Raw genomic sequence first — 23,627 nt, forward strand, 5'->3', positions numbered from 1 at the left:
GCCCACTGCCACCCCACTCAGGGCATCTTGCGTGGGGCCAGGGGGCTGCCAGAACCACCCGGCTACCTGGCAGGCGATGTGCCGGGAGCTCGCCGAGCCATGGGAATGCCACAAGAAGCTCAGAAACAATTTTGGTTTTGTTTCCAGGACTGCACCGCCTGTGAGCCCGAGTGGGGGAGTGGAGCCGGCATTCGGTTTCCCTGGCTGGACGGGCAGCTGGCATCCCTGAAGCCGGCACGGATAAATGCATCTCCTGTTAGCAGTGATGGGAAGGGCTTTTCACAATGAAAGCAACGAAATGAAAAATAATCAACAGCAGAGTGTATGCAAAGAATGTCTGACATTTCAATCAGCCACTGCGTATGTGCAGTCAGCACTAAACCTTGCCAGCTGCCACGAATAAAGCTGTAGGTAGATAAGAAAATTCACCTAAACAGTAGTATATGCTGCATATTCCTTACAATAGCTATATAGAGAAATCAAAGCACAACTGAGGAATCTTTCCTTAAGCAAAATCTGACATCTTTTAAATGGTGATGAGCAAATGCACATATAGATCTGTACGTGTATCTCGTCTGATTAGAGAGCTCGCACCTACATTTCCCAACCCCTGCCCAAATGAGGAATTTAGCATGCAACCAAAGGGCACTTTCCTTCCCAACCACACGCTGCTTGGCTAGAAAAAGGACGATAGGTAGCACTAACCTTTAGCTTGTCATAGCGCTCACTTAAAGCTGCCACCTGATGGTCACGGTGTCGCCCGACCAGTTTACACAAGGCACAGATTAACTGGTCATCAGTCACACAGTACATGTTAACTTTCTCATCCTCATGCTCCAAGCACATTAATCCCCTGATGTGAGAGTCCGGGATGGGCTCAATGAGACGGTGGCCGGTGAACGGCTTCTTGTTGGGGTGAGTGGCTTTCAGGCACTCCTCGCAGTAGGACACCTCGCAGGTAACGCAGGTTTTCACTGCCTCCTGGGCAGGGTCCTGGTCGCAGAACTGGCAGAGGACCTTCTCACAAGACGACATGCTGTTGCTATCGAACGCCCGCTCCCGGCGGGTCTCGCTAGGGGAATTGGGCCCGCTGACCGAGGCTTTCTGAAACCTGTCGATGATGTTCTGCAGGGTGACGTTGCGCTTGAGCCCGTCTAGACCGCGCTGGCTGAGGGTGATGACATAGCGGCAGGTCGGACACTGGAAGGCGGTGATAGACTCCACCGGCTCGTTGGTGGCGCAGTGGGAGACCAGGATGCGGTGCGCGCAGTTGAAGCAGAGGCTGTGAGCGCAAGGCAGCAGCAGCGGGTCTTCAAACAGCTCCAGACAGATAGGGCAGGTCAGTTCCGACTCCAGTGTTTCCATCTTCAGGCAAAGCTTTCTTGTGGCGTCAGCAAAATCCAGGGAAGCTGATCAGCTATCTGGAAACACATGTAAAATTCGATTAGGCGAGAGACAACATGAGGGGTCAGCCGTGGGGGGTTGTCAGCTTTCGCCACTGCTCCCGGGGCTATCAACCTACCATGCCAGGCGGGAGGGCTATCTAAAGTTTTGAACCTGCACATGCACACATCAAGGTATTTAAAACTGGACTGCTTCCCCCCCCTCCCCGTTCACTTAAGAATGCAAAACAAAAGCTCCTTCTTCCTGTCTTTCTCTTTCCTTTTCTCTCTCATGCAATTGAGGAAAACAGCAGATGTTTCTGTGCATTATTAAAACCCAAAATGATGACCTTCAAACACCCTATTACAGCAAAATTACATTTCTTCTGCAGATGCTGCTTTTGGCTTCACTCACCTAGTAGTAAAACTTCTTAAAAAAACTTCACCTTTGTATAGCATTGTGCAAGGATTAGTCCAGATATTAGAACTGATAACCTAAAAATTGCTATTACAATTAACAGAGTTATTTCATCAGACTGAAATTTTCATTTGCTATTATAGCAACAGCACAGCATTTAGGCTACATGTCTGTATTTACTTGCGTAAATATATATCTGAAAATATACAGGGAATAATGTTTCTAGGACAGCATGTGATATTTTACATATAATATATATGTATGATATATGTATCATCTACTAATATACTCCTCCTATGTAGTTCAAGAACATATGCAACTGTATTTATATGTACCTGTACTTTTGTGCATATGTACCTGTACACATATGCCCAAAAATATATCACATACATGTTTGTAGTAAGATAAATATAGCTAGAGGATCACACAGTGTCGTAACTGAAATGCCTAAAGGAAGGTGGATGAAGTAAATGATAAATAGTCATTTAGCCCAAATTTCTGATGATCCTAACCTCTGGTACAAGAAGAGCCTCTAGAGAGTAAGATAGTAAAATGTAGTGAGATAGCGAAATGTGTGATTTGCCTAGGAAGAGTTTGTGTGTGCGTGTGCATGCGCATCCGCTTTTGTGTGAGTACTCTCTACTGCTAAAACTTATGAACTACCACTTGCTTTAGTGGCCTTGTTAATCACCTCAAGTGGATTAGGAATCAATGACTTTTAAATGGAGGGCATGGGATTTTCTGGAGAACGCAGCAGTACACCCCCATCAGAGATCAACTGAAACTTCATTTTGCCTCCTTTCCTGCGCTCGGCGTTACAGAGAGTGGTTTTGAAAGGGTCGCCCTACGCAGCTCTCCCTGCCTAAGCTCCCATCAAGGGCCCGTCGCTGCCGCAAGCAGACAGGTCAGTGAAGCAGAAGCAAAAGCTATGCTTCACACTCACAGAGCTGTACCTCTTCACAGTACAATCTATTTAAGCTTTGTTACTCGTAACTGAGGATGGCTTCAGATGGCACAGCTGCATCGTCTTTACACTGTAAAGTCATTGTTTCGTTGTGTGAACTCTTGCCTTCTCCCCTCACCAGGGACAAGGAGGGACGGACAAGAATCCCCCACAAACAAACCTTGGTTCATTAAGGGTGAGGACAGCTCAGGGCTCATTAGCAGCCTTGGGAACCAAGCGTGCTTGAATCTTCTGCACTTCGTGACAATTAGCGTGGGGAGGGCGGTGGCAGTGACAGGAATGCTACCTATAACCCCAATATGAACCACAGCAAAAAGGAGAGTTCAGCAGAGGCAAGGTTCAGACTGCCCATTGGTATTTAGTCCTCCTTGCTCTGTGGACAGAACAGCAAGGCATCTATTCCAGAGGTATGCTTAGAAATTAGGATACTTTGCCTCTTTGCACTAATGCATCCTTTTATTCTGCCAAGAAATCTGAGCGTTTAAAAAATGCACTAACCCCATCACAAGATTTGCTTTCCTGTATCTTCTGTGACGCTAATCTTACTTGAAATAAAGTTCAGTTTGCCAAAGACTAATTCATTTATAACTATCCATCAGCTGCCATAATTGCATGGTGCATCTGGTCAAAATTAAAGGCCTGGCAATTTGATATAAGCAGGAAGACAACTCCCCTCCTCTCTTCTCAGCCATAGCCACACAGCACAGAAGAGATGAAAGCCTTTTCTGAAACGAACACCAGTTTGTCTTTCCTCCTCTTCACTCTCTGTATCACAGAAGTCCCAGAAGATCAGAATCTCATTCACATTGTTTGAATCCCTTCCACACCGCAACTGTGTACCTCATCATCCACTTATCCTGCAGACCGAATGTTGCGCTGGAAATGGGAGAAGGGGATTTGGGGTTGGCAGGAGACAATGTTTTAAAAAGGCAAACTAATCATTGCTCATCTATTGGCAGTCCAGTGAAAACCTACCAACCTTTTGGGTTTGTTTCTTAGGACCGTGTCTGGAATATGGGGCTTTCTTCCATGCTATCCTTTCTGTACAAAATCCCTCCTGCTCCTTCGTGTCCCAAACAGTTTCATTCATTCAGTTTCCTTCTTAAAGCACTTTTTTTAACCAAAGGCTTTTTTATGGTACTCATATAAAAGAGAGGTACAGATAAACAGATAAAAGCAGCAGAACAATATTTGCATCACTGCCTCATGGAAAGATGTTTGAATCACCGTCATGGCTCTACGTAAATACCACCGTCTCAATTGATGACTAATTCTGATCTGTCTGACCTGAATGAGCAGCAGCTCAGCCCTGACTAACGCTATTCAGTATGAACAAGGGTGCCAAAATCTGATCTTAGACTGTAAATCTCTTGCAATAAGAGCCTATCTTCCAAGGTAATCAAAGCTAGCACACTGATAGAAACCAAAAAATGACATTTCCCTGTTTTCTTTTGCAGTTGCCGGTAAGTCAAAACACACTGCATCTGGGACTGCATAATGAATCCTTTCAGAGGCACTGAAGAGGGGCTGCATTTTCTGGGCGATCCAATGATTACTCTTTAATTGACTGCAATTCTGCTTTCACTTTTTGGTAGGTGCCTGAAGTATAGAGCGCGCTGCTGATCCAGCTACAAAATCTTTCAAACTCACTGGCCCTTGCCTTAAGGTTTCATAGTCAGTAGTTTTTTTTTCTTGAGAGTGGTAGAGAATCCATAGCTACAGTAAACTGGAAGATTAGGCAGAAACTCAATACGCATGGTTTATATATGCACATGGTTGTATTCCATATTCAGCATGGCCCATAAACTGAAGGCCACATAGACAGCCTCCAGACACAGAAAGGAAAGAAGGAATTTTGAGTACATAATTTCATATATGCAAAAATATGGAATTACTGGCAGAAAATTAGACTGTTACCAAAATGTCATTGAAATGAGAAGTATTATCTTTCTACTCACAAGAGATAGTTTTAAGAACAGATACGAAAGTAAAAGTGATTGTCAGAAGACAAGTGTTATTTGAAAATCAAAAAGATACTTAAGTAACTTCGGATTTGTGACATCTCCCCAGCACATAACAATTAGTTATGCATTATGTGGTAAGCAATGCAGTAAATGAAATCCCAATCTCAGCGTAGTTCATGGCAAGACTTCTACTAACCCTAGTGGAATTAGCATCTTTGTACCTCGTTTTAAGCATGACATATTTTGCAGGTGGCATTAACACCTTCAGTTGCACAGAAGTGCACCCAAAACATTTCAGAAGTAAAGAGGCATGAGAGAAATTAAAACTAAAGCTGAACTAGATAAATTTCAGGATGTTAAGTACCACTAGAGCTGAATAGATTAAAAAATCTGTCAAGCTGTTTCATAACTGGATACAATGCTATGCTGCAAAAATGCTGCATTACACCTTCCATCTGTTTGTACTTGAAAAATTATGGATCAGAGATACTACCAAAGTCCAGAAAACTGTTACCGCTGATCTCAATGAGACCCTAGTAATCAAAGCCCAAAAACACATTTCCTGAGAAGGACATAAAATAGAAAGTTCATCACTCTCTGAAACATTACTATTTATAGGAAAATGTGGTAATTTGGTGGCCCTGAAATCAGCCCAGGGATGACTGAAGGCTGACTCCTGATTTTCCATTGCCGCGAGCGCCAGTGTTACGGATGATCCCTACGCTTTAAGTACATAAAGCAGTATATAGAAGCAGCAGGATAAAAATACCAGAAAGTGTTGGTGGGGGAGACTTCCATGAAGCAGAACTGTAAGCACTTCCTCACAGGAAGCAACATATTTCTATATTCTGAAGAAATCACATGCTGTTAGAAAGATATTGCAAACCACACATTGCTACATGGAGCTGTTCTCATAGTAAATACCCCTATATGGCTCCTATACACAGGCTAGCACTCTTTCTGCACCCAAACGACAATCAGAAAATTGCAATTAATGTCCAAACCAATTACCCTGCTAACCTCCTTGGGAAAAAGACAAACATCCAGCAGTAATACCATAGGACCTGGTGATGCTACAGTAATAAAATACTTCAAGAAGGCTAACAGCATTCTTTAAAGTTGGATCTGGATAGGACATTTCAGCCTAACTTGGTGTTAACTAGATGATCAATAATATTGGTAATTATTTACATTTATTGTATTAACAAAGTATTTATAGCGTGATATTGCCAGAGAACATTCGTCACCCTAACTCAATACATTCAAGCCAGAACATGGTATTTCTGAAGTGTTAATGTCTGAGGTAAAATGCCTAAAATACGAAACTACACTTAAAAATGAATATATCAAAAATTCCAGTATACTGAGGTCACTTTTTGTCAGTAAAACACTACAGAATTCTCCCCTCACAGAATAAATCACTAGCTGTTAGAATAAAGTTAGCAGGCAATGTTTTAGCGTGCCACGTGTTGCCTCCTGCTCCTTTTCTACTCCAGCTGCTCCTGCAACCTTCAGGGAAGGTGAGAAGGGAGACTACCAGGAGTGAAAAAGTGGTGGAAGAGGATGTCCTACAAAGCTTCGCTTTCCACTCTAGTAAAGGTGGAACTCATAGTATGAATTAAAGCTGTTTCAGTGAACTTTTAAATTGTAGTGAACTCAATGACATTGAAGGAGGAAACAGAGCTGTAGGCCATTCTGCAAATTTTACGCATCTTAGTAACAAATAGCTCTGGGCAAAAGAGCTGGATTTGTGCCACGTTCCAAAATTCCGTGATGTGTTATCTCTCCGGCAAAATCGCAGTTTGTCGTGTTTTGGTGAATTATGGCCAAAATACACACAAGCAGGTTTGAATAGCATTTGTACTAATATTATTTTCTAACAATTTGTTGTGTTAAGGCTACTACTGAATGCCTAGTACAGTAAGGCTATCTCAGCCCTGGTCCTCCATATATAGGAGTGTTCATAAATGGACACAAGACCACAGGCTAAATTAAAGATCAAACACTTTGAAGATTAAATATTTTTGTAGAAAACACGTGCCAACTTTTTCAGTTGGAAAATCAAATTTATTAAACTGCCGCTATGTGAATATGAAATGAAATTTTGTACAAAATATGAACACGTAAGTATGAAAGGTAATAAAATGTGTCATGCATGTATGCATGCATGTGTGTATGCATACATATATGTGTCCTAGGTTTATAGTACAAGAAGAATTACAGTCAACACACACACACTATTCCTGAATAAACTACGGCAAGTGCTTAAGCAGGCTACTATCATAGAATCATAGAATTGTTTAGGTTGGAAAAGACCTGTAAGATCATCAAGTCCAACCGTTACCCTAGCACTGCCAAGTCCACCACTAAACCATGTCCCCAAGCACCGCATCTACATGTCTTTTAGATACCTCCCAGGGATGGTGACTCAACCATTTCCCTGGGCAGCCTGTTCCAATGCTTGACAACCCTTTCGGTGAAGAAATTTTTCCTAATATCCAATCTAAACTGCCCCTGGCGCAACTTCAGGCCATTTCCTCTTGTCCTATCTCTTGTTACTTGGGAGAAGAGACCAACATCCATCTCACTAGAACCTCCTTTCAGGTAATTGTAGAGAGCGATGAGGTCTCCCCTCAGCCTCCTTTTCTCCAGGCTAAATAACCCCAGTTCCCTCAGCCGCTCCTTGTAAGACTTAATACACAGCTGTAGTTTTCAAAGTGGCAGTATTCTTCTGTTAAGTGCATTATAAAAGGAAAATTTTAAATTTACGTTCTTGCCATAAAATCTGCTATGGGCAATAAAAAAAACACTTGCAATTTCTTCTGTTAGCTCTGGGGAAAAAAAAAAAAGAAAATGCTATTCTTTTTGCTATTTTCTATCCTGTTCTAGGATATACACAAAATTGTCTTGGGAACAACTTTTCCTTCCAACAAGTGAATGTGATTGTTTCACATCACATTCAATAAACATTTCAAATGTGATTAAACCAATGGACTGCTTCATAGCGAGTTTGTCCCAAGTCCATTACAGCTTTTACCTTCTGCAGCACAGACATTGAAGTATATGAGTACTCGTGATGCTAGTAATTGCCAGTAGGACAGCTAGTGAGATATTCGTGTAAGTAGTGTAATTTGTGTAAGTAGTGTAAAAGGAACTAATAATCAAAACTCAGAATTTTTTCTTTAGAAATGTTTAATGAAAACTTCTATAATGCTAAAGAAAGCAAGCTGCACACACCCTGAAGCAAACAAATACTTGTTTTCCCACTGGTTTTTATCAAAGCAGTGCAAATTAATAAATATTTAAAGACAGTGCTGTTCAACAGCTCCTGATATGCAAAAACAAATACTCAGCATAAAAGAAAATGACTAGTTCATCCTATTCGTACATTTTCACTGACAGAAGAATGATTAGCTGCCTTGTCTAGAAGTAAGTTACATGCAATGTTTCCATGTTGTTGAAATAGTTGTTTGCAACATTTAAAGGATATTATGACAGCAAAAGCACATCTACTATGCTGTTTGTAGTGACATAAAACCTAGACAACATCCCTCTCTGGTTGAAACGTATGCTAGTAGGAGAATATATTTTCAAAAAGCCAAATCCTGTATGTTATTCAGTGAGACAAGAACATCTCAAAGAATTAAGGTCTTTGACACAATATCACATATTCCTTCTCATAGGAGCTAAAACAATAACTGAGCCTTAAATGCTAACAGGCAAAGAAAAAAAAAAAATCATGTCCTGTAAATCCCAAAGCAATCAATAAATAGCTCATTTAATATTATCTATAGTATTAGATACAGTATTACACATGTGTGCATAAATCTATACTAGTATACATTTGGAATGCTTTTTGACCTTTATTTTTTATATTCTTGCAACTCTCATAGCTTTACATTCTTTAGATACAAGATTTAATATTTCCTCTAAATGCTTCAGGGGAACAAAAGGAAAGGATTGTTTAATCTTTAGCATATGTGAATCAGCACAGGTCTACTGGTATCAGCAGTGACCTCCTAACAAATTTATGGCTGAAGGTCTGTTCCAAAAACCTCTTCAACTAAATTCACACTCTTCATTTGAGAAATTGGTGTTTATTCTAGGGTATATCATAACTATACAACAACAAATATTGACGAACTAGGTTCACATCTTGGTCTGGATACTGGCAGCATGGGAAACGATGACTGGAGCAGCCCCAAAAACTTGCCAAAGGGGACAAATTGCTATATACCACACAATTTTTTTTCTCTCTCATTTCAAGCTAAGAGCTTCCTAGATGATGGATGCTACTCTGCAACAGAAGGAAGGTAAAATAATTTTACCCAAATAGTAAATACCAAAACCCACCAGTTTTCATAGGGCTTTGTTTGCACAGTAGAGCTGGAAACCTCTCACATTACCCCAGCTGGGAATTTCACTTGTGTAATGCCTTAGGTGGCATGGTACTTCCTGATATTTAGTGTAGGTGATACAGCAACAGAAATAGTTCAGCACATTCCTTCTAGTCATATGTGTTCACACACACTGATACGTAATTTAGTGCAGCTTGGAAACACCAGGGCCCTTAAGCTACTGCAAGTTTTCAGGGAAGATCTTAGTGTGGCCTAAAGAAACGATTGCATTCTCTTTCCGGAAGGTTGTCCTATGAATTCTTTCCCTGCAGCTAAGTAAAGGGGATCATAAATACTACTTAAATTCATAATCATTGCCTCCACCTAGATAATGACATTATAAGTTCTCAAGGAAGAACCCCACGGTCTGCTTTCTTATCAAAGAGAGCCTTTAAAATAGCAGTTAAGAAATGTCCCAGGAACTACAACAGGTATGAAAGTGTGGCCTCGCCAGCCACATAGGACTCTGAATTTAAACTACCTGCAAGATGCACTTTTGACTAACTAAAGCTTCTTGGGTTTATAAAGCTATCCCTATTGCATTGCAAGACATACAATGTTAGCCTCTCACTGTCCTGCTCTCTGCTCCTCATATGTGATTGTTAAAAAAGCCTATAAAAGGTTTTTTATTTTTTTTAAAAGAACAAACACACATTCTCAGTGTTATATTCTATGCATTTGCAAAGACTACAAAGAGATTCTGGCGATTGCAAAAAAAAACCCCCACCCCACTGTCCAACATTGAGGAGCTCCTTCTAATTTATGCCTGCTGTACTCTCAGTACACTGAACTCCCTCAGATCAATGGTATATTTAAAAATCAAGATTGTAATCAGGTAATTAGAAGGGGAAATTAGCTGTGAACCGTGGGAGGGTGTAGGATAAGGAACAAATTATCTCTGTGCTCTGAAGGTAATCTGTTTTAGACTTCTGACAGAAACCTCTCTTGCTGGTGCAGGAAACACCCAGCTTGGGCTTCCTGGGCCCAGGAATAACAAAATGGGAACTGGCAGGGCTGCTCCTCCATTTGCGCAGCAGAACCCTCACGCAGGCCCTCGCCAGACCCTGAGGCCTGCTACAAGAGGAGCGGGGACGTTTTCCATCCTACTGGTGTCACTGGGGCTACCATGAGCATGCTTCCACCACCCCACCTTGGGGTACTAGGTTCCTGTTCTCCATTAGCAGAATGATTTTAGGAGCATTCTTTGGCCCTGCAGACCAGAACAGAAACCTGCAAATACCTCGTAGCAAATCACTAGCAGAACAAATATGAGAAACCAGTTCCTCTCTCTTGCTGCACAGTGGTTCCTAGACACAGAGGGTGGCACTCATCTGAACTGGTCTCTGTAAGGTCTATTGACTACTCTCTTGGTAGTCAATAGAAAGAAACAGGCATCACTAAAGGCATCTCATTTAAACTACTTTAGAATATCTTTAGGACTAAGTGATCTGTGCATTCTAGATGTGCTTATTTCATTCCAGGTATGAAAGGAACTTAAGAACACTAAGAAATTAAGACTACATCAACTAACAAATAACTGTTTCCCATATTCTTGAGCTTTAAAAAAAGAAAATGGAGATTCTAAATCTATTCTTTTCATTCTTATGAGCTCAACAATCACTTGTTTAGTCAAATTTGTTTCCAATAATTCTCTTCCAACATAAGTAATTTCTATCATTCTCTGTATTTAAAGATCCAAGAAGATACACAGAAAACTGAATTGTGTTGCAGGAGAATGATCCCCAAACAACCTGTTTCCAGCTGACACTACTGAGCAGGGATTTTTCTGGATTTGGATGGTTCTGGTCCCTGCTGCACGTGAAGGGTGTGCAGACAGTTCCTGAGAACCAGATGCAATGGGGTCTGCACTAAGTCTTAAGACCTTGGCATGACCTGCTTGGCATGACAAACCTAACTTCAACTTCTGTATTTTGTTCACAGTTTTTTGACAAAATAGTAGCTTGCCTTCTTATACTGCAGATCACGAACCAGGTGCAAGACTCTTGTCCTTCCAACTGTTCATCCCCATTGCTTCTGCCATCCCACTGCAGCTCCCTAACAGGCTTCAAAGGGTTAAGTTTCTCCCACTTACAATACCAAGGAGTGTAGTAACTACTTTACTAGTCCTCTCCTCAGGTTGCCTGGCATTACCAAATGGCAGTATTAAGCCAAATAACCCAAAATGGTTAGTGCATGAGTAAAAATTCTGACCCCGACACAACAGGACACAAAACGAAAACAGCAAAATCAACTGAGAAGAGAAAGTAGAGAGTTGTATGTCCTGGTTAACAAGAGCCAGCTGTTCTGCCCCTAAGACACTCAAGGGTTTAGCATCCCAACCCAGCCTGTTCAGTGAGGCACCACACCCCTCACTCACAATGAGATGCAAAGTCTAAGTCTTTACTCCTTGCTAATAAAGCTAAATCCTAAGAAGGTGGCAAGTTTCCACTTAACCTCTCTTGAGGACTAAGTCATGTCAGCTGGTGCTTTTTGCAAAGAACCAGTAATGCTTTATTGCTTGCCAGAGGCACGCCCACATGTATTTTATTTCTTGAGAAAGTGTTACTTAACAGAAACATACCACAATAAACCCTGGTGATCTCAAATATTTTCTTCTATGCATTTACAACCTTTAAGAATGTTATCCTTTAAAGACTTTTTAAAGACCTGAGACAAAACCAATCATTAACCACAGCCATAATCTTGCCTCACAGGTTTTTAGTAACCACACTACGGCAAAACTTCATTGCTTCATGCTAAGAAATTAAGAGCAGCAAAGGGCTGCATTGTATCAGCAATGTAATTTGCAGCTTAGAAACTGAAGTGGTAAATAGTACCAGTCTTTTTAAACCCTACTGATGACCAGAGAGATGCTCTGGGACCTGAAGTAAATTATGAAACCAGGTAACACCAGTTTCTAATCCAGCTAGTGAAGTGATAAGAAAAAATTATCCAATTTGCCTGTGCTTCACTTGACATCAACCAGAGAACTGTACAACAGCCAGAAGCTCCACAATTTGATTTAAGCTCACTCTGTCAAGTGAAAGGGTTGTCATTTTGAGCTGTCACTACAGAGTGTCTTCGTTGCTTAGAGTCCCAGTTCCCTCTAGCCCTGAGATGTGGGTGGTGTTTGGTTTGTATAGCTCTTCTCCTGTCCTCAAGGACATCCTCATCCTGGGAAAGGCCTTGCCGAGTAGCCTCATGAAATGAACAGAGGATGCTTTTTCACTACCCAGCTATGGCTGTGTTCTGCCAAACACACGCACACGTATGCATGCACACCCATGCACATGAAAAGGATCCATTGGCTATAGACTACTTACTAGTTTGGTTGGGCTACTTACTAGTTTACTTGACATCCTCAAATTAATTGTCCTGCAGATAGTCTTCAGAACATCCCAAAAGGGAGTAGGAAAAAACAACTAAAATGAGCAGTTGCTTCTGCATAACTGTATCAATGCCCCAGATAGGCCTCTCAAGTAAAAGGTTCTCAATGACACTCACAAAATAGCTTAGTAGCTTTTAAGATAGCATGGAAAGAGAAAACAATAGCTTAATTACATCCCTTTGAGACGTTCCTCATCAACAACATATGAAGTCTCACAGTTTATCTCAAAAAAACTAGAATAAATTGTACATTTCCTGTCAGCCAGCAAGCAGATCACCATTACTGTAATAAAGAGAGTAGCACTGTGAAAGAATTACTGGCATGCATCTGCACAACCTCCAGCCTCAAGCTTTTTTTTCCAGAGGCTTGTTAAATATCTACTTTAAAATTTGACTGAATGTCAGTTTATCTTGTTCTCAGACAATTGTTTGGCTTGAAATATTGTGCTGGGAAAATCACATTAGAAATTCTGTACCTGTGGACTATACATGTTTCTCATCCTCCTAAATGTACGGCATGTTTTGTGGGCTTTTGTGGATACAGAACTTGCATACAAAGTAACTGTAGTGACCAGACCATCACTCTGAGAATACCAGTGCCAAAAAGTACATCCTTTGAAAAAACATCATCTCTCGGCCATCATACTTAAACACGTCATCGCTTTAGGTTATGTAACTTCATCAGTTACACATAAATAAATGTGATTTGAAAGGCTTTGCACAAGGAGTGAAGCAGGCTTTAGGGAATGACCATATTTTTTCATTCTTCTCATGTAAACATGTATCTCGGCCTTCATCTGTTGTTTTTAAAACGGAATTATAATGTTCCAGATGTTGTTAACAGTATGAAGATGTTAATGCCCCCTTTATCTCTCTTAGTAGTTTTATGACAACTAACAAGACAACAATAAGCCCTGATTTGAAAACACAAGATGAAAAATACCCTTTGCTAGAAAAGTTCCCTTTTTTCCTGAGTTTTCAGTACCGAAAAGATAATTCATCACAGCAACAGAGCAAACCTCCACTCTTCCCCTACGACTGCTAAACGCATTATAAAATACTTCCTAAATTACTTGCAATGGCAAGCCTACACATACATATCGGCTCCAGCTCCCGAGAAGCCACCCAGCCGCATACCCACCGCTGGATCCCGCCCTACATCTTCTGGCCGAAACATTGCTGCAGAGGCAGGGACCGCGCTGACCCTCTCAGAAAGCACCGGCAGCCCAGCCAGGACAGGCAGTAGCAGCCACCACCGTCCCAGTAATCCTGTGGCAGCACTGACTGCGTCTGCAACTGCGAGACAGTCGTGGCCGAAACACAACAGGAAAATCTCCCCTACAATTGCAGGAAAACCCGCTCCACCTAACCGCCTCCGCCAGGATCTGTGCTCCCAAAGCCAGCCCTTCGCGCTGCGCCCTCAGCAAAATACCTCCTCTCCCTCCCAAGGGCCAGCCTCGGCGGGGTGAGAAGGCAGGAAGAAATGGATCCTCTCGCAGAGCATCCCAGCAACCCGCCCGAGGGCTGCGGTGGGATGGCGGTGCCTCGCAGCGTGGGTGAGGGCAAGCTCAGCCCTGGGGGCAATTAACCCAGCACTGAGTGAGGACCGCTGGCAGCGCCCAGGCCCGTAACAGGAGGCTGACCCAGACTGGCCAAACCTGTCATGCACAAAATGAACGTTTCAGAAATTGCTGTTCTCCAGAAAGGCAGAACTCTGCAAGACAGACTCACGGTAAACAAGCAGTTCACTTGTTTTTACTGTTTTCTCCAAATATTACTCAAAAACTTAAAAACACAAAGTCCAGCGGGAGTTTGCGAAAAGTGGGGACAGTCTGAAAGAACGTAGTACCTGAGGGAAAGGCTTTCCTTGCTACAAACACCATGGAGACGCCACTTTCTGAAATTCAGCAGGTGAAACACAAGATGATAGCAGTTGCTTAGGGTTTTTTTTGGGTTTTGGGGTTTTTTTAGCTAAACTGGCGTGCAAGCAGCAAACTGCAACAGAAAACTACAAATGCTTCAGCAAAGTGCCCAGGAGGAATCCTGACTGAAGTCACACCAGACATTTGGTCTCCAACAAAGGTGTTAAAAATTCATGCAAAATGGAAACAGCAGGAAAGAATTGCTTCCTGGTGTTCTCTGTTTTTCATGTTGCAATGCCCCTTTCATACAGTGGTAACACAACAAAGTGAAACAAAACATACCTCAGACATTTGAGCATAAGGTTGCAAATCCACACTGTCTTTGGTCTTTCTTCCATGGACGAGTCTGGACTTTGTTCTCATTGAAACAATAAACAACTGTTGTGATTATTTAATTTTCTATTCATTTCATTTTCTTGAAACAATAGACCGGAGCCCTCACAAATGCGCAATCTTCATAAGGTTTTTAAAGGTTTCTGCTGGCAATGTGTGTTAGCATGTGTGTGGAATGACAGCTTGTAACTGGCGAAATGAGCATGCAGAAAGCAAGACAGATGTGCGGAGGGATTACGATTATTGGAACACTTTTTTCATTATATTAAATGTCCACGGATAATCTATAGTCAAGTCGAGTTATAAGCTGCCCAGCAGGGGCCATAGCACAAGTCCTAGCCGGAAGGATTTTAGGTTCCTCAGCTTATATCCTGTCCTTGATCTTTCATTAAACAGCATCATACAGCTTCTTTGGACTGTCCCTCCAGCCATGCTGGCGCTCACTCATCCAGACACGTTTGGGATCGACCAGTCCAAAGGCCAATATTATTAGCAGGTGCTGCCCTGCTGCTCAGTTTGTCCATATTAGAGTTAGCCTGAGTTTTTCATGCCTTTTGCTTGCCGACAACCAGCCATAGTGTCAAACAGAGTTTCATTAAATAAATGATTTTTTATATTTAAATCTTCTCCTTAATCAGTCATGGAAGTGATGCAAAACAATTCCAATAATCTTAATTCTACTGGTACATCTGCCTTGATTTCTGCATCTGTGCTTCTTCAGTTTGAGGGTAACATTGCATATGTTTTAATAGACAACACTGGAAGAAGCTTTCAAAACCTACCTGAGCATGTCTATATGATGGTATATCTGTGAAGGCTTCAGTGCACTTTTCACTGCACATACAACAAGTATGCACACGCACATGTGTGCAAGTGAATAATTATGGGTTCAAACCCATAGCTTCAAAAACTTCTACTTGTGCCACTGGCTATGCTAACTTGTTCTAGTTGTCATTCAAGAACCTTAGCTTGCGATAAAGAATGCATCTGACAAATATCCACATCCTCTATCATACTAATCTCCTTTTTTCCACTTTCTGAACTCATGTCAAGTATAAAATAGACGACTTCTAGCCTTCCTCCTCTGCAATATCTATTGAAATTCATGAAAGCCCCACCAGACAAGTCTTTGGACATGGAGTTAGATTTTCATGTAGCAGATGGAGATATACGACTGAGTATGATCAAATTATCACAGTTTAACAAGATACCATCTTCAGAGCTCAGAGCCAGCACAGCTGCTGTGCATGTGCATACTTACGGTACTCACTAAGAGCTTTGGTGAATCTTACTAAGGGAACACAAGAAGTATCAGCCACCAATGACCCCCTTCTGCTCCAAGTTACCACCTTCACCGCAGAATCAGTAGATTATGTGCTGCTCATGAGTTCCTTTGCAAGGTACAAACTAAAAAATGATTGCTCAAGGTGTATATGGTTGCAGTAAGTGACAGCAGGGAGAGAAGTGGATAGCTGGTGACTAATTTCTTAAACTATGTCCAAAAGATTCACTAGATTTCAACCGGGAATGTCCCTAGCTCAATCAGGTTGTTAAGAAATTCGGTCTAAGACTCTGAGCTAATATATTACTAGAGAGGTAAGTTAATGTATCTAAATTTAACATAGCTTAAGGCTCAGATACTTAGCGAATATCCATCTATTGAACCACTGTAAAATTATTATTTCATCATGTGTAAGTTCTAAATTATGTATTTCCGATGACAGAATCTCCAGAATTTATCTATTTGCTGTGCAGCCTTCTGTTTCTGCAGAATTCAGGGTCAGCTCTGCATGGGAAGAGTTTGTCCAGTGCGATCCTGTTGTTTAAGGGAGTGCCAAATAGCACGTTTCGTATTCTGCACACCTCGTAGCTGTGCTGCGTAGTAGCCCAGTATTCTCCTGGTTATAACAACTACTTGCAATCAGGAAACAGAGTGCCTTAGGAGCTGGACCAGATCAACAATAGGATAGAAACAAGCTGGTGCCTGATTAGGTTACAAGAAGTCCTTATTTCCACAAAGCATTCAAAGTCCTGGAAAAAGATAATACCAGGACTGACTGGGAGACGCAACTTAGATGGGGCACAAAACTGTACGCCGGTGTCACTACTGGAATTCACTGACCTACAAGCATCCAGTACAGCTTTTTGTTGGGTTCAGTTGTCTCGCTAATAAGTCAGGCATAAATATCTTGGTAAAAACAGTTGGACTTGAAAATTGGCCCAGGTGTTTTTTTAAGAAAGCTAGAAATTAAGATTTTTACTTGTTGGTTTGGAAATCCTAATACGCAGTTTCCAAAACCTCATTTTTACTGCTCTGCCATCCACCCACAAAAGAGAATTCTCTATGCCACTCATTCTATGTGCAGAACAGAAATACAATCTTTTTTTTTTAAAGCTCATTACTTGTGGAATTTTATTTTATCTTATTTTGATGAACAGGGAACATACATTTTTAGACTGATAGGTGCTGCTGCCAGGCACCAGGCAATTGATACTCCAAACAATCAGTCCACTGTATACAGAAAGCAGATGCCATAGCGTAGTATAATGAGATCATAGTGGAGCTATAACATTAACAATTGGAACAAATATGCTAATATGTCTGCAGTTTGTAACTTTCTCACAGGCAAGCAAGAAAGCACACTCACACAAATTACTGATGCTATACAGCTAATCATAGGACTTTCTGATGAAGAAAAACAACAACAGTGGATTGGTTAAAAATAATCTCTCTCCATTCTTTCTTCTCCTGCCATATTTTCAGTCAGCACAGATGGGCTGATCCAAAAGACTTTTGCGACTCTCTCTTTTGCTGAACAGGGCCGAAGTTAGAGCAGCCTCATGGCTGTTCTGAACAGCATGTCAGAGATGTAGGACTCTCCTGCTCTGGGCAAATACCTTCAGTACATTACTGATTAGTCACGTCCTCTGCCAACCCTAAATGTAACAAGTGGAGAAAGTATAGATGCTCCTGTCTTTTAGTCAGTATCTGCACCTTGTGATTCTCTTTGCACATCAAGGACATGGAAGAAAAAGGCAGTCTAGGTTTTTGGAAAAATTAGAAATTTCATGCAGCAAGAGCAATTCATGATACAATATGAACAGCTTCTTAATATGAAACTGTTCCATATGAATGCTGAGTACCAATTCTCCTTCAAGTGGCTGTTTAATATTAATTGCTCTTTGAGCTATAAAACCTCTCTGTTGTCTCACTGATGGAAGTCTTAAGACAACAATGGGTGACTGTAGGCAGGTATGTCATTCTCCCCTCTAATGCTTCATCTGCATTTTACAATGGTATTTAAATATAATTTGAATTTGGCCCAATAAGACTTACTATAAATGACCCACCATTAATGCTCTCTGGAGAAAGGCAAACCATAATTTCACAGCAGCATGTGATCCCGAAACTCTCTGTGCCTCACTGGAGGAGCAACATGCAGTACACTATTCATATCAGATGAATAGATTATGAATTGCACCATCAAATATCAGATTCCCCTTATTCAGATCAAATAGTATCTTTCTAAACTTCAAAGTAAGCCACAGACAAAAAAAAATCCCCTTGCTTACAATGTACAGCAGCTACTTGTAATCTTGGGGGTAGGTGAGGCAGGGAGAGGGAAAAATAAAAGCTACTCCCATCCCATTTCACTGCTACACAGGACTTGCTTTTAACAGTTCCCTGTGATCAATGAAGCCATTTGCTCAGCGCTGCATTTTAGGTTTTGGATAGAGAAAGAGAAGATTAATTACTCTGTTCCCAATTGTTAGATTAACGATACAGCACTGAATCCTAATCTGTCCCCTTGAAGGACACTGAGGGAATGATCAGGGCAGGAGCATGAAAACATCAGTAGGACCAAATTGTTAAAATAAGATTTGAAGAGTATCAGTGGGCAAGTGTATGCTTAAAAGCAGGGCAAAAACTACCCCAGCCAAATCCACACAAACTTGTTCCTTTTTATGTCTTCTCCTGCAGCATAGCCTAAAGGATTGTTTACCCATTCAAACTCATCACATGGAAAAGGTTTTGTACTGATAATTGTTTTCTTTTGCTTTGTTGTAAACTGCTTTTTAGTGGTATGATGCCAAAACAAACTTCATCTGAAACTTTACTAAACATGAAGGCTGAAGTTTCTAAAGACCTCTTCTGAAGTCAAAGTCTCTGCTAGAGTATTTGGAAAAGCAATTAATCCTAAATGGTGCACAGAACAATGAGATCTCCAATCTAGGAAGCCTCAAAGCTTTGGGAGGTTTAGAGATCAGTTTTGATTTTGAGGCTGCTGGCTATATCTAAATCCCCCAGTGTTTGTTTTGGTTTTTTAAAAATTTTTTTTAGCATAACAGGCAGACTAGTCTCTTCAGTGGAGGTGCTTTGCAAAGAGGATGTCTGATTATGCTTTACCTCTACATCATCTGATTCAGAAAACTGGGATGTGAATATCATGTTAACAAATTTCAGAAACACTGCCTGAATCTGTTCATGTTTTTATACGGTGGCCACAAGGAACTGTATTAGAGGACCAATTTAAATTTATATTCTTAAGCACTGAAACATAACCCTTAGTCTCACACGAAGATTATGTGGTATTCGTGAATAGTATTACGAATCTACACTTCCTGTAATTAAAAGTGTATTTTAGCCTCGCACCCAGCTCTCAGTTTTGCTGAGGGCAACAGTGATGCTTCAGTGTTAAAAATCAAAAGATGAGTTTCCCAAAGAGCTCTGCAAGTGCAGGCTCAATGCTCAATAAGGAACAATTAGTATTTCCATATCCAAGTGTCTTAGTAAGTACCAAGTTGTCTTTATTCTGTGCTTTTAAGCCAACATCCTTGCCGAAAATGATGCAAGTTTTGAGTCACATAACAATACAGATTAGGTCAAGGTTTCTTTAAAAAATTACATTTTACCCAAAATTCCTGAAAAATTGCAGAAAAGTGATCAAGACTGATAGATATGAAACATCCTGATTAAACTTGATACTAAGACATAATATGTTATCTTTAGTGACTCAGACTCTATGTTCACAGGCAAGTCCAGCTACATTTCTCTTTGCCATACATACTTCCTACAGGTTATGCTCTGTCTTACAGAAATTAGTGTGTTCCCAAGCAACTACGCAATAATTGGAAAGTACATAGCTCACTATTACCAAACGATTACAGTAATTACAAACTTAGATTCCAGTATGCAGTCCTATTATTTGCATATTAATAAAATGTTGTTTCAAATGACTCGCAGAATTATATGATAAATTTCTGTCTTTCTCATTCGCATGTACACGTGAATTGCAGCTGAAACTTCAGTTCTGTTTCCAACTGAAGCCATAGTTCAACATTTTTCTTATAGAGGGAGTGTCTTCTGACTGCAAACAGTAGCGGCAATTGCTCTGCAGACACTAAGAGACAGCATCAGACATATGAATTTCCTGGAAATGCTAAATAAAGTTAAGTACATAGACAAATACTTAGAAGATTAGAGCCAAAACAAGTGTATGCTAATGGGTACATCTATTGTCTTCCAGGGATATCCCTATATTCACTGTACCAGTATTTTTTAAAATCAGTGAGGACCATTAGCAAATTGAAATGAGTAGCCTTGAAATGTATTCGTAAAGGAAATCTGTGCCTTTTAATAAAGAACATTAACTCATGCAAAACAAAGCAAAGCATCAGGGAACCCAAATCCTTACTTAACAGCATAGGGCCTGTTGAGTGACTTAAGTGCATTTTACATTTGCAAAAGACTGCAGGATCAAGACCCTTAATGTGTATGGAAACATATACACCCTTATGTTATTTTCCTAAGAGTTTATCAAGTGAAGAGATATAACGATTTACAAATGCAAGTGTGTAAAAGAAGAGGATTATGGATATTCAATGTTCTCAATGGAAAGCAAATTGCTTAAAACATAAAAATGATATACTTAGCCTACATTTAGTTCAAAGACCTCACATAAGATGGATTTAAACACAGACCTCCAGAGACTGCTAAAGAAAACATCTCCACAAAGGCTGGCCTTGCTGTTTATGCTTGATTTATGTGTTGATTCATGTTTTTCTGATTCTCCAAAGAAATATAAATCACTGTAATGCATTACATATTATTTTTCGTATGCACTACTGACCTGTTCATCTGATTTTTCCTCCATTCAAAAACAAAAAAAAGAGAGAATTCATAAACCAATATGGATTGCAAAGAGCTTTCTTACAAAGTTCAAGTTTTAATTAATGAGGCCACTATAGCTAGGAGCACTTGTTAAACATATAGCTCTAATTAATCCCATCACTCACTCTCCCTCTTTAAGTACTCATGATTTGCAAGAAATTAAATGAGCACCAATCTTGGTAACAGAGCAACCATTTTTTTTTTTTTCTATTTATTATTAAATCTCTAATTATCTGGCAACTTTCCTCTTGTGTCATACTCTTTATTCTCTTGGCACTGTCTTCATCAGGGTGGTGCACCTGCATCTAGACAGAAAAAACACAGCTCATTGTCAAATTACAGATTAAGGACTCATGCAAGTGTTCTCTCCCATCAGCCTGAAAGAAGAGTCTGTCACTAAAGTTGTAGGCTCTCAGGAGCCCTTGCAGTTCTCAGTATCACTATCACCGTAGCATATGTAAAGGAGTTTTCCCCCAAAAGTAATGCTGACCAAGAGACAAGGAAAGAAATACAGCACAGTTTACTTTCTGCTTTTCTTCAAAAGAATCTCCTGCTACTGTAACCTATCATAAATTACAACATAAATTACAACTAAAAGCATACCTCCCAGCTCAAAAACAATGGGAAACAGTGCATTTATTCTCAAGCAAGAGTAAAGGAGAAAGCTTAAATAACAACAAAGTCTAGCAGGTAAACCTAACAACAAAGGATCCAGTAGTGACTCAAGAAAAAAATCAGCTGGTTATTTAAGCAGTAAAAATATCTTGAGGAAGGAATTGTTAAGAAACTTCCAGGTCTAGAGCATGAAATTTTCCAGCCTGAAAGGAATGACAAAGTCCTCTAACTGGTAGGGGTGTTAAACTTGAAGTTGCTGTTGATGAAGAAGCCATCACACAGTCAATCATATGTTTCAAAAGCTGAAGATCATAGAAGACTGATATTAACATGCCACAGAGAAGACCAGCTGAGAATAATACATATTGCAGCTATTAATTTTAATCTGCTTGAACCTTAAATTTTTAATACAGACATATTTTTTCATAGGAAATAGTCATGCTAGATTAACCAAATGTTCCTCTTCACCTTTGCCATGGACAGGCTATGTCCCACAGAAGATGTGTGAGTTAAGAGAAAACTGAGGAACGAACCAATTACTGACTGAACTTCTCCCAGGAATACCCACTCTACTGCTGGCAAGAGGCAGCTAGACAGCCATTCGTGTGCCCATCTCCCATCAGTTATTCCTCTGAGAGCCCTTTTATACTTTGGGCCTTCATAACATCCCACGGCAATGAGATCCACTGTTAATTTTAAGCTTTGGACCTGCTGAGCAATAATTTCACAAAAAAGTGGATGCGATGCTGAGTAGTGCTTTAAATAGTGAAGCTGCACAGCATTTTAATATTAATTGCAAATTCAATTTTCTATTCCAGATAACATTTATTTGCCATAGCTATCACTAATTTATTCTACCTAGCTCTCTTTAGATCAAATAGACAAAGCAGAAGTCCCTTGAAAAAATAAAGTTGCTGGGCTGCAAAGAATGGACTAGGTTGGGTTATTCTTTAGCCACGTTTGTTGACTTAGCTCAGTTTTCAGTTGCCAGTAGAGACAGCCGCTATGCTCTGCAATTTTCCTCTCCGCCTGTCAGTCCTGTATGTATTATCAGCTCAGGAATGCAATAACTTCTCTTTTCTTCTCTTTTTCTTTCCCGCCTTCTCCACCTAATTAATGCCAACCAGAATAAATGTGTCTTTATGAACTAGTCAGACATAGTAGCGGCTGCTCCAGGTAGCTGCTCCGGGTGGTAGTTCATGCCCATCCATATTTCACAAAGCAACCAAACAGGTTCAGCAACATCTGACATCTGAGCATGACTTGGGGAAAAAAAAAACCAACCAACCAGACAGACAAGACAGGCCAAGCAACCCACCTTTGGATTACTCTGCACTAACTTCTATGAATCTGTGGTAAATTCAAGATCATGATGATTTTTGTGTAACAAAGAGAATAATTTCATTTTTTCCATAACAAACAAAGAGAATCTGCTCAAAAGCTTGAACGATGGCCACAGTGCACTTGTTAAACAGCAGCCAGCCTACAGGAACTTCTTTTCTGGGAGACCAATCTGGCTGGCAGCTAACTTCCCCTGACAGGAGACTTGCTGTCTTAAAACCACAGACTCTTATAGGTGGATGTAAGGATGTAAATGTCACATTTTCTCACCACCTTTGTTTTCTGCTGGATCAACCTAATATTGTCTTCTGCTTGCATTTGTCCTAGCTGAGAAAATCCCCTAGCAGAACGTGAACACTCATCATGTGATGAAGAGGCATTGTACTACCTGAGGTGCTGGAGAAAAGTAGCAGCTACAGTATGCCAGAAAGAACATTTTTGCCGCTACTGGAAGTTGGAGTAAATATAGTTGCTGTATCTTGTGAGACTGATGTGTTAAGGGCTCTGCTCCTGCACTCTGTTTTGCAGTGTTTTCTACTCCTTCCAAGTTCCTCATCAGCACAGACATCCACACCCACAATAGTGGCAGAACTGTCATCTGCCATGGAGTCACACCTGGAATATAAATCCAGGCTTTGATCCATTCACTCCATGATTAGATTTCTTGCAGCTTCTTTTCCCATCTTCAGTTAGGAAAAGACAACTTCAGTCATCTCTAGTGCCACAGACAGG

At 40.6% G+C, this 23,627-nt stretch overlaps 1 protein-coding gene across 1 annotated transcript in view; it reads right to left on the reverse strand.

Annotated features, from left to right (window-relative positions):
• The window catches only part of MID1 (midline 1), a 111,253-nt gene extending 97,572 nt beyond the window's left edge, over window positions 1-13,681 (reverse strand). The window contains exons 1-2 of the mRNA XM_009333394.1: window positions 13,654-13,681; window positions 706-1,421 (exon numbers count right to left, since the gene is read on the reverse strand). Coding sequence (XP_009331669.1) covers window positions 706-1,365 — 660 coding nt within the window. The 5' untranslated portion in view covers window positions 1,366-1,421; window positions 13,654-13,681. The remainder of the gene's footprint in view (window positions 1-705; window positions 1,422-13,653) is intronic.
• Between the last annotated feature and the right edge of the window lie 9,946 nt (window positions 13,682-23,627).

Source organism: Pygoscelis adeliae, unplaced genomic scaffold (assembly GCF_000699105.1).
Source record: "Pygoscelis adeliae isolate BGI_AS28 unplaced genomic scaffold, ASM69910v1 Scaffold69, whole genome shotgun sequence".
Classification (NCBI taxonomy): domain Eukaryota; kingdom Metazoa; phylum Chordata; class Aves; order Sphenisciformes; family Spheniscidae; genus Pygoscelis; species Pygoscelis adeliae.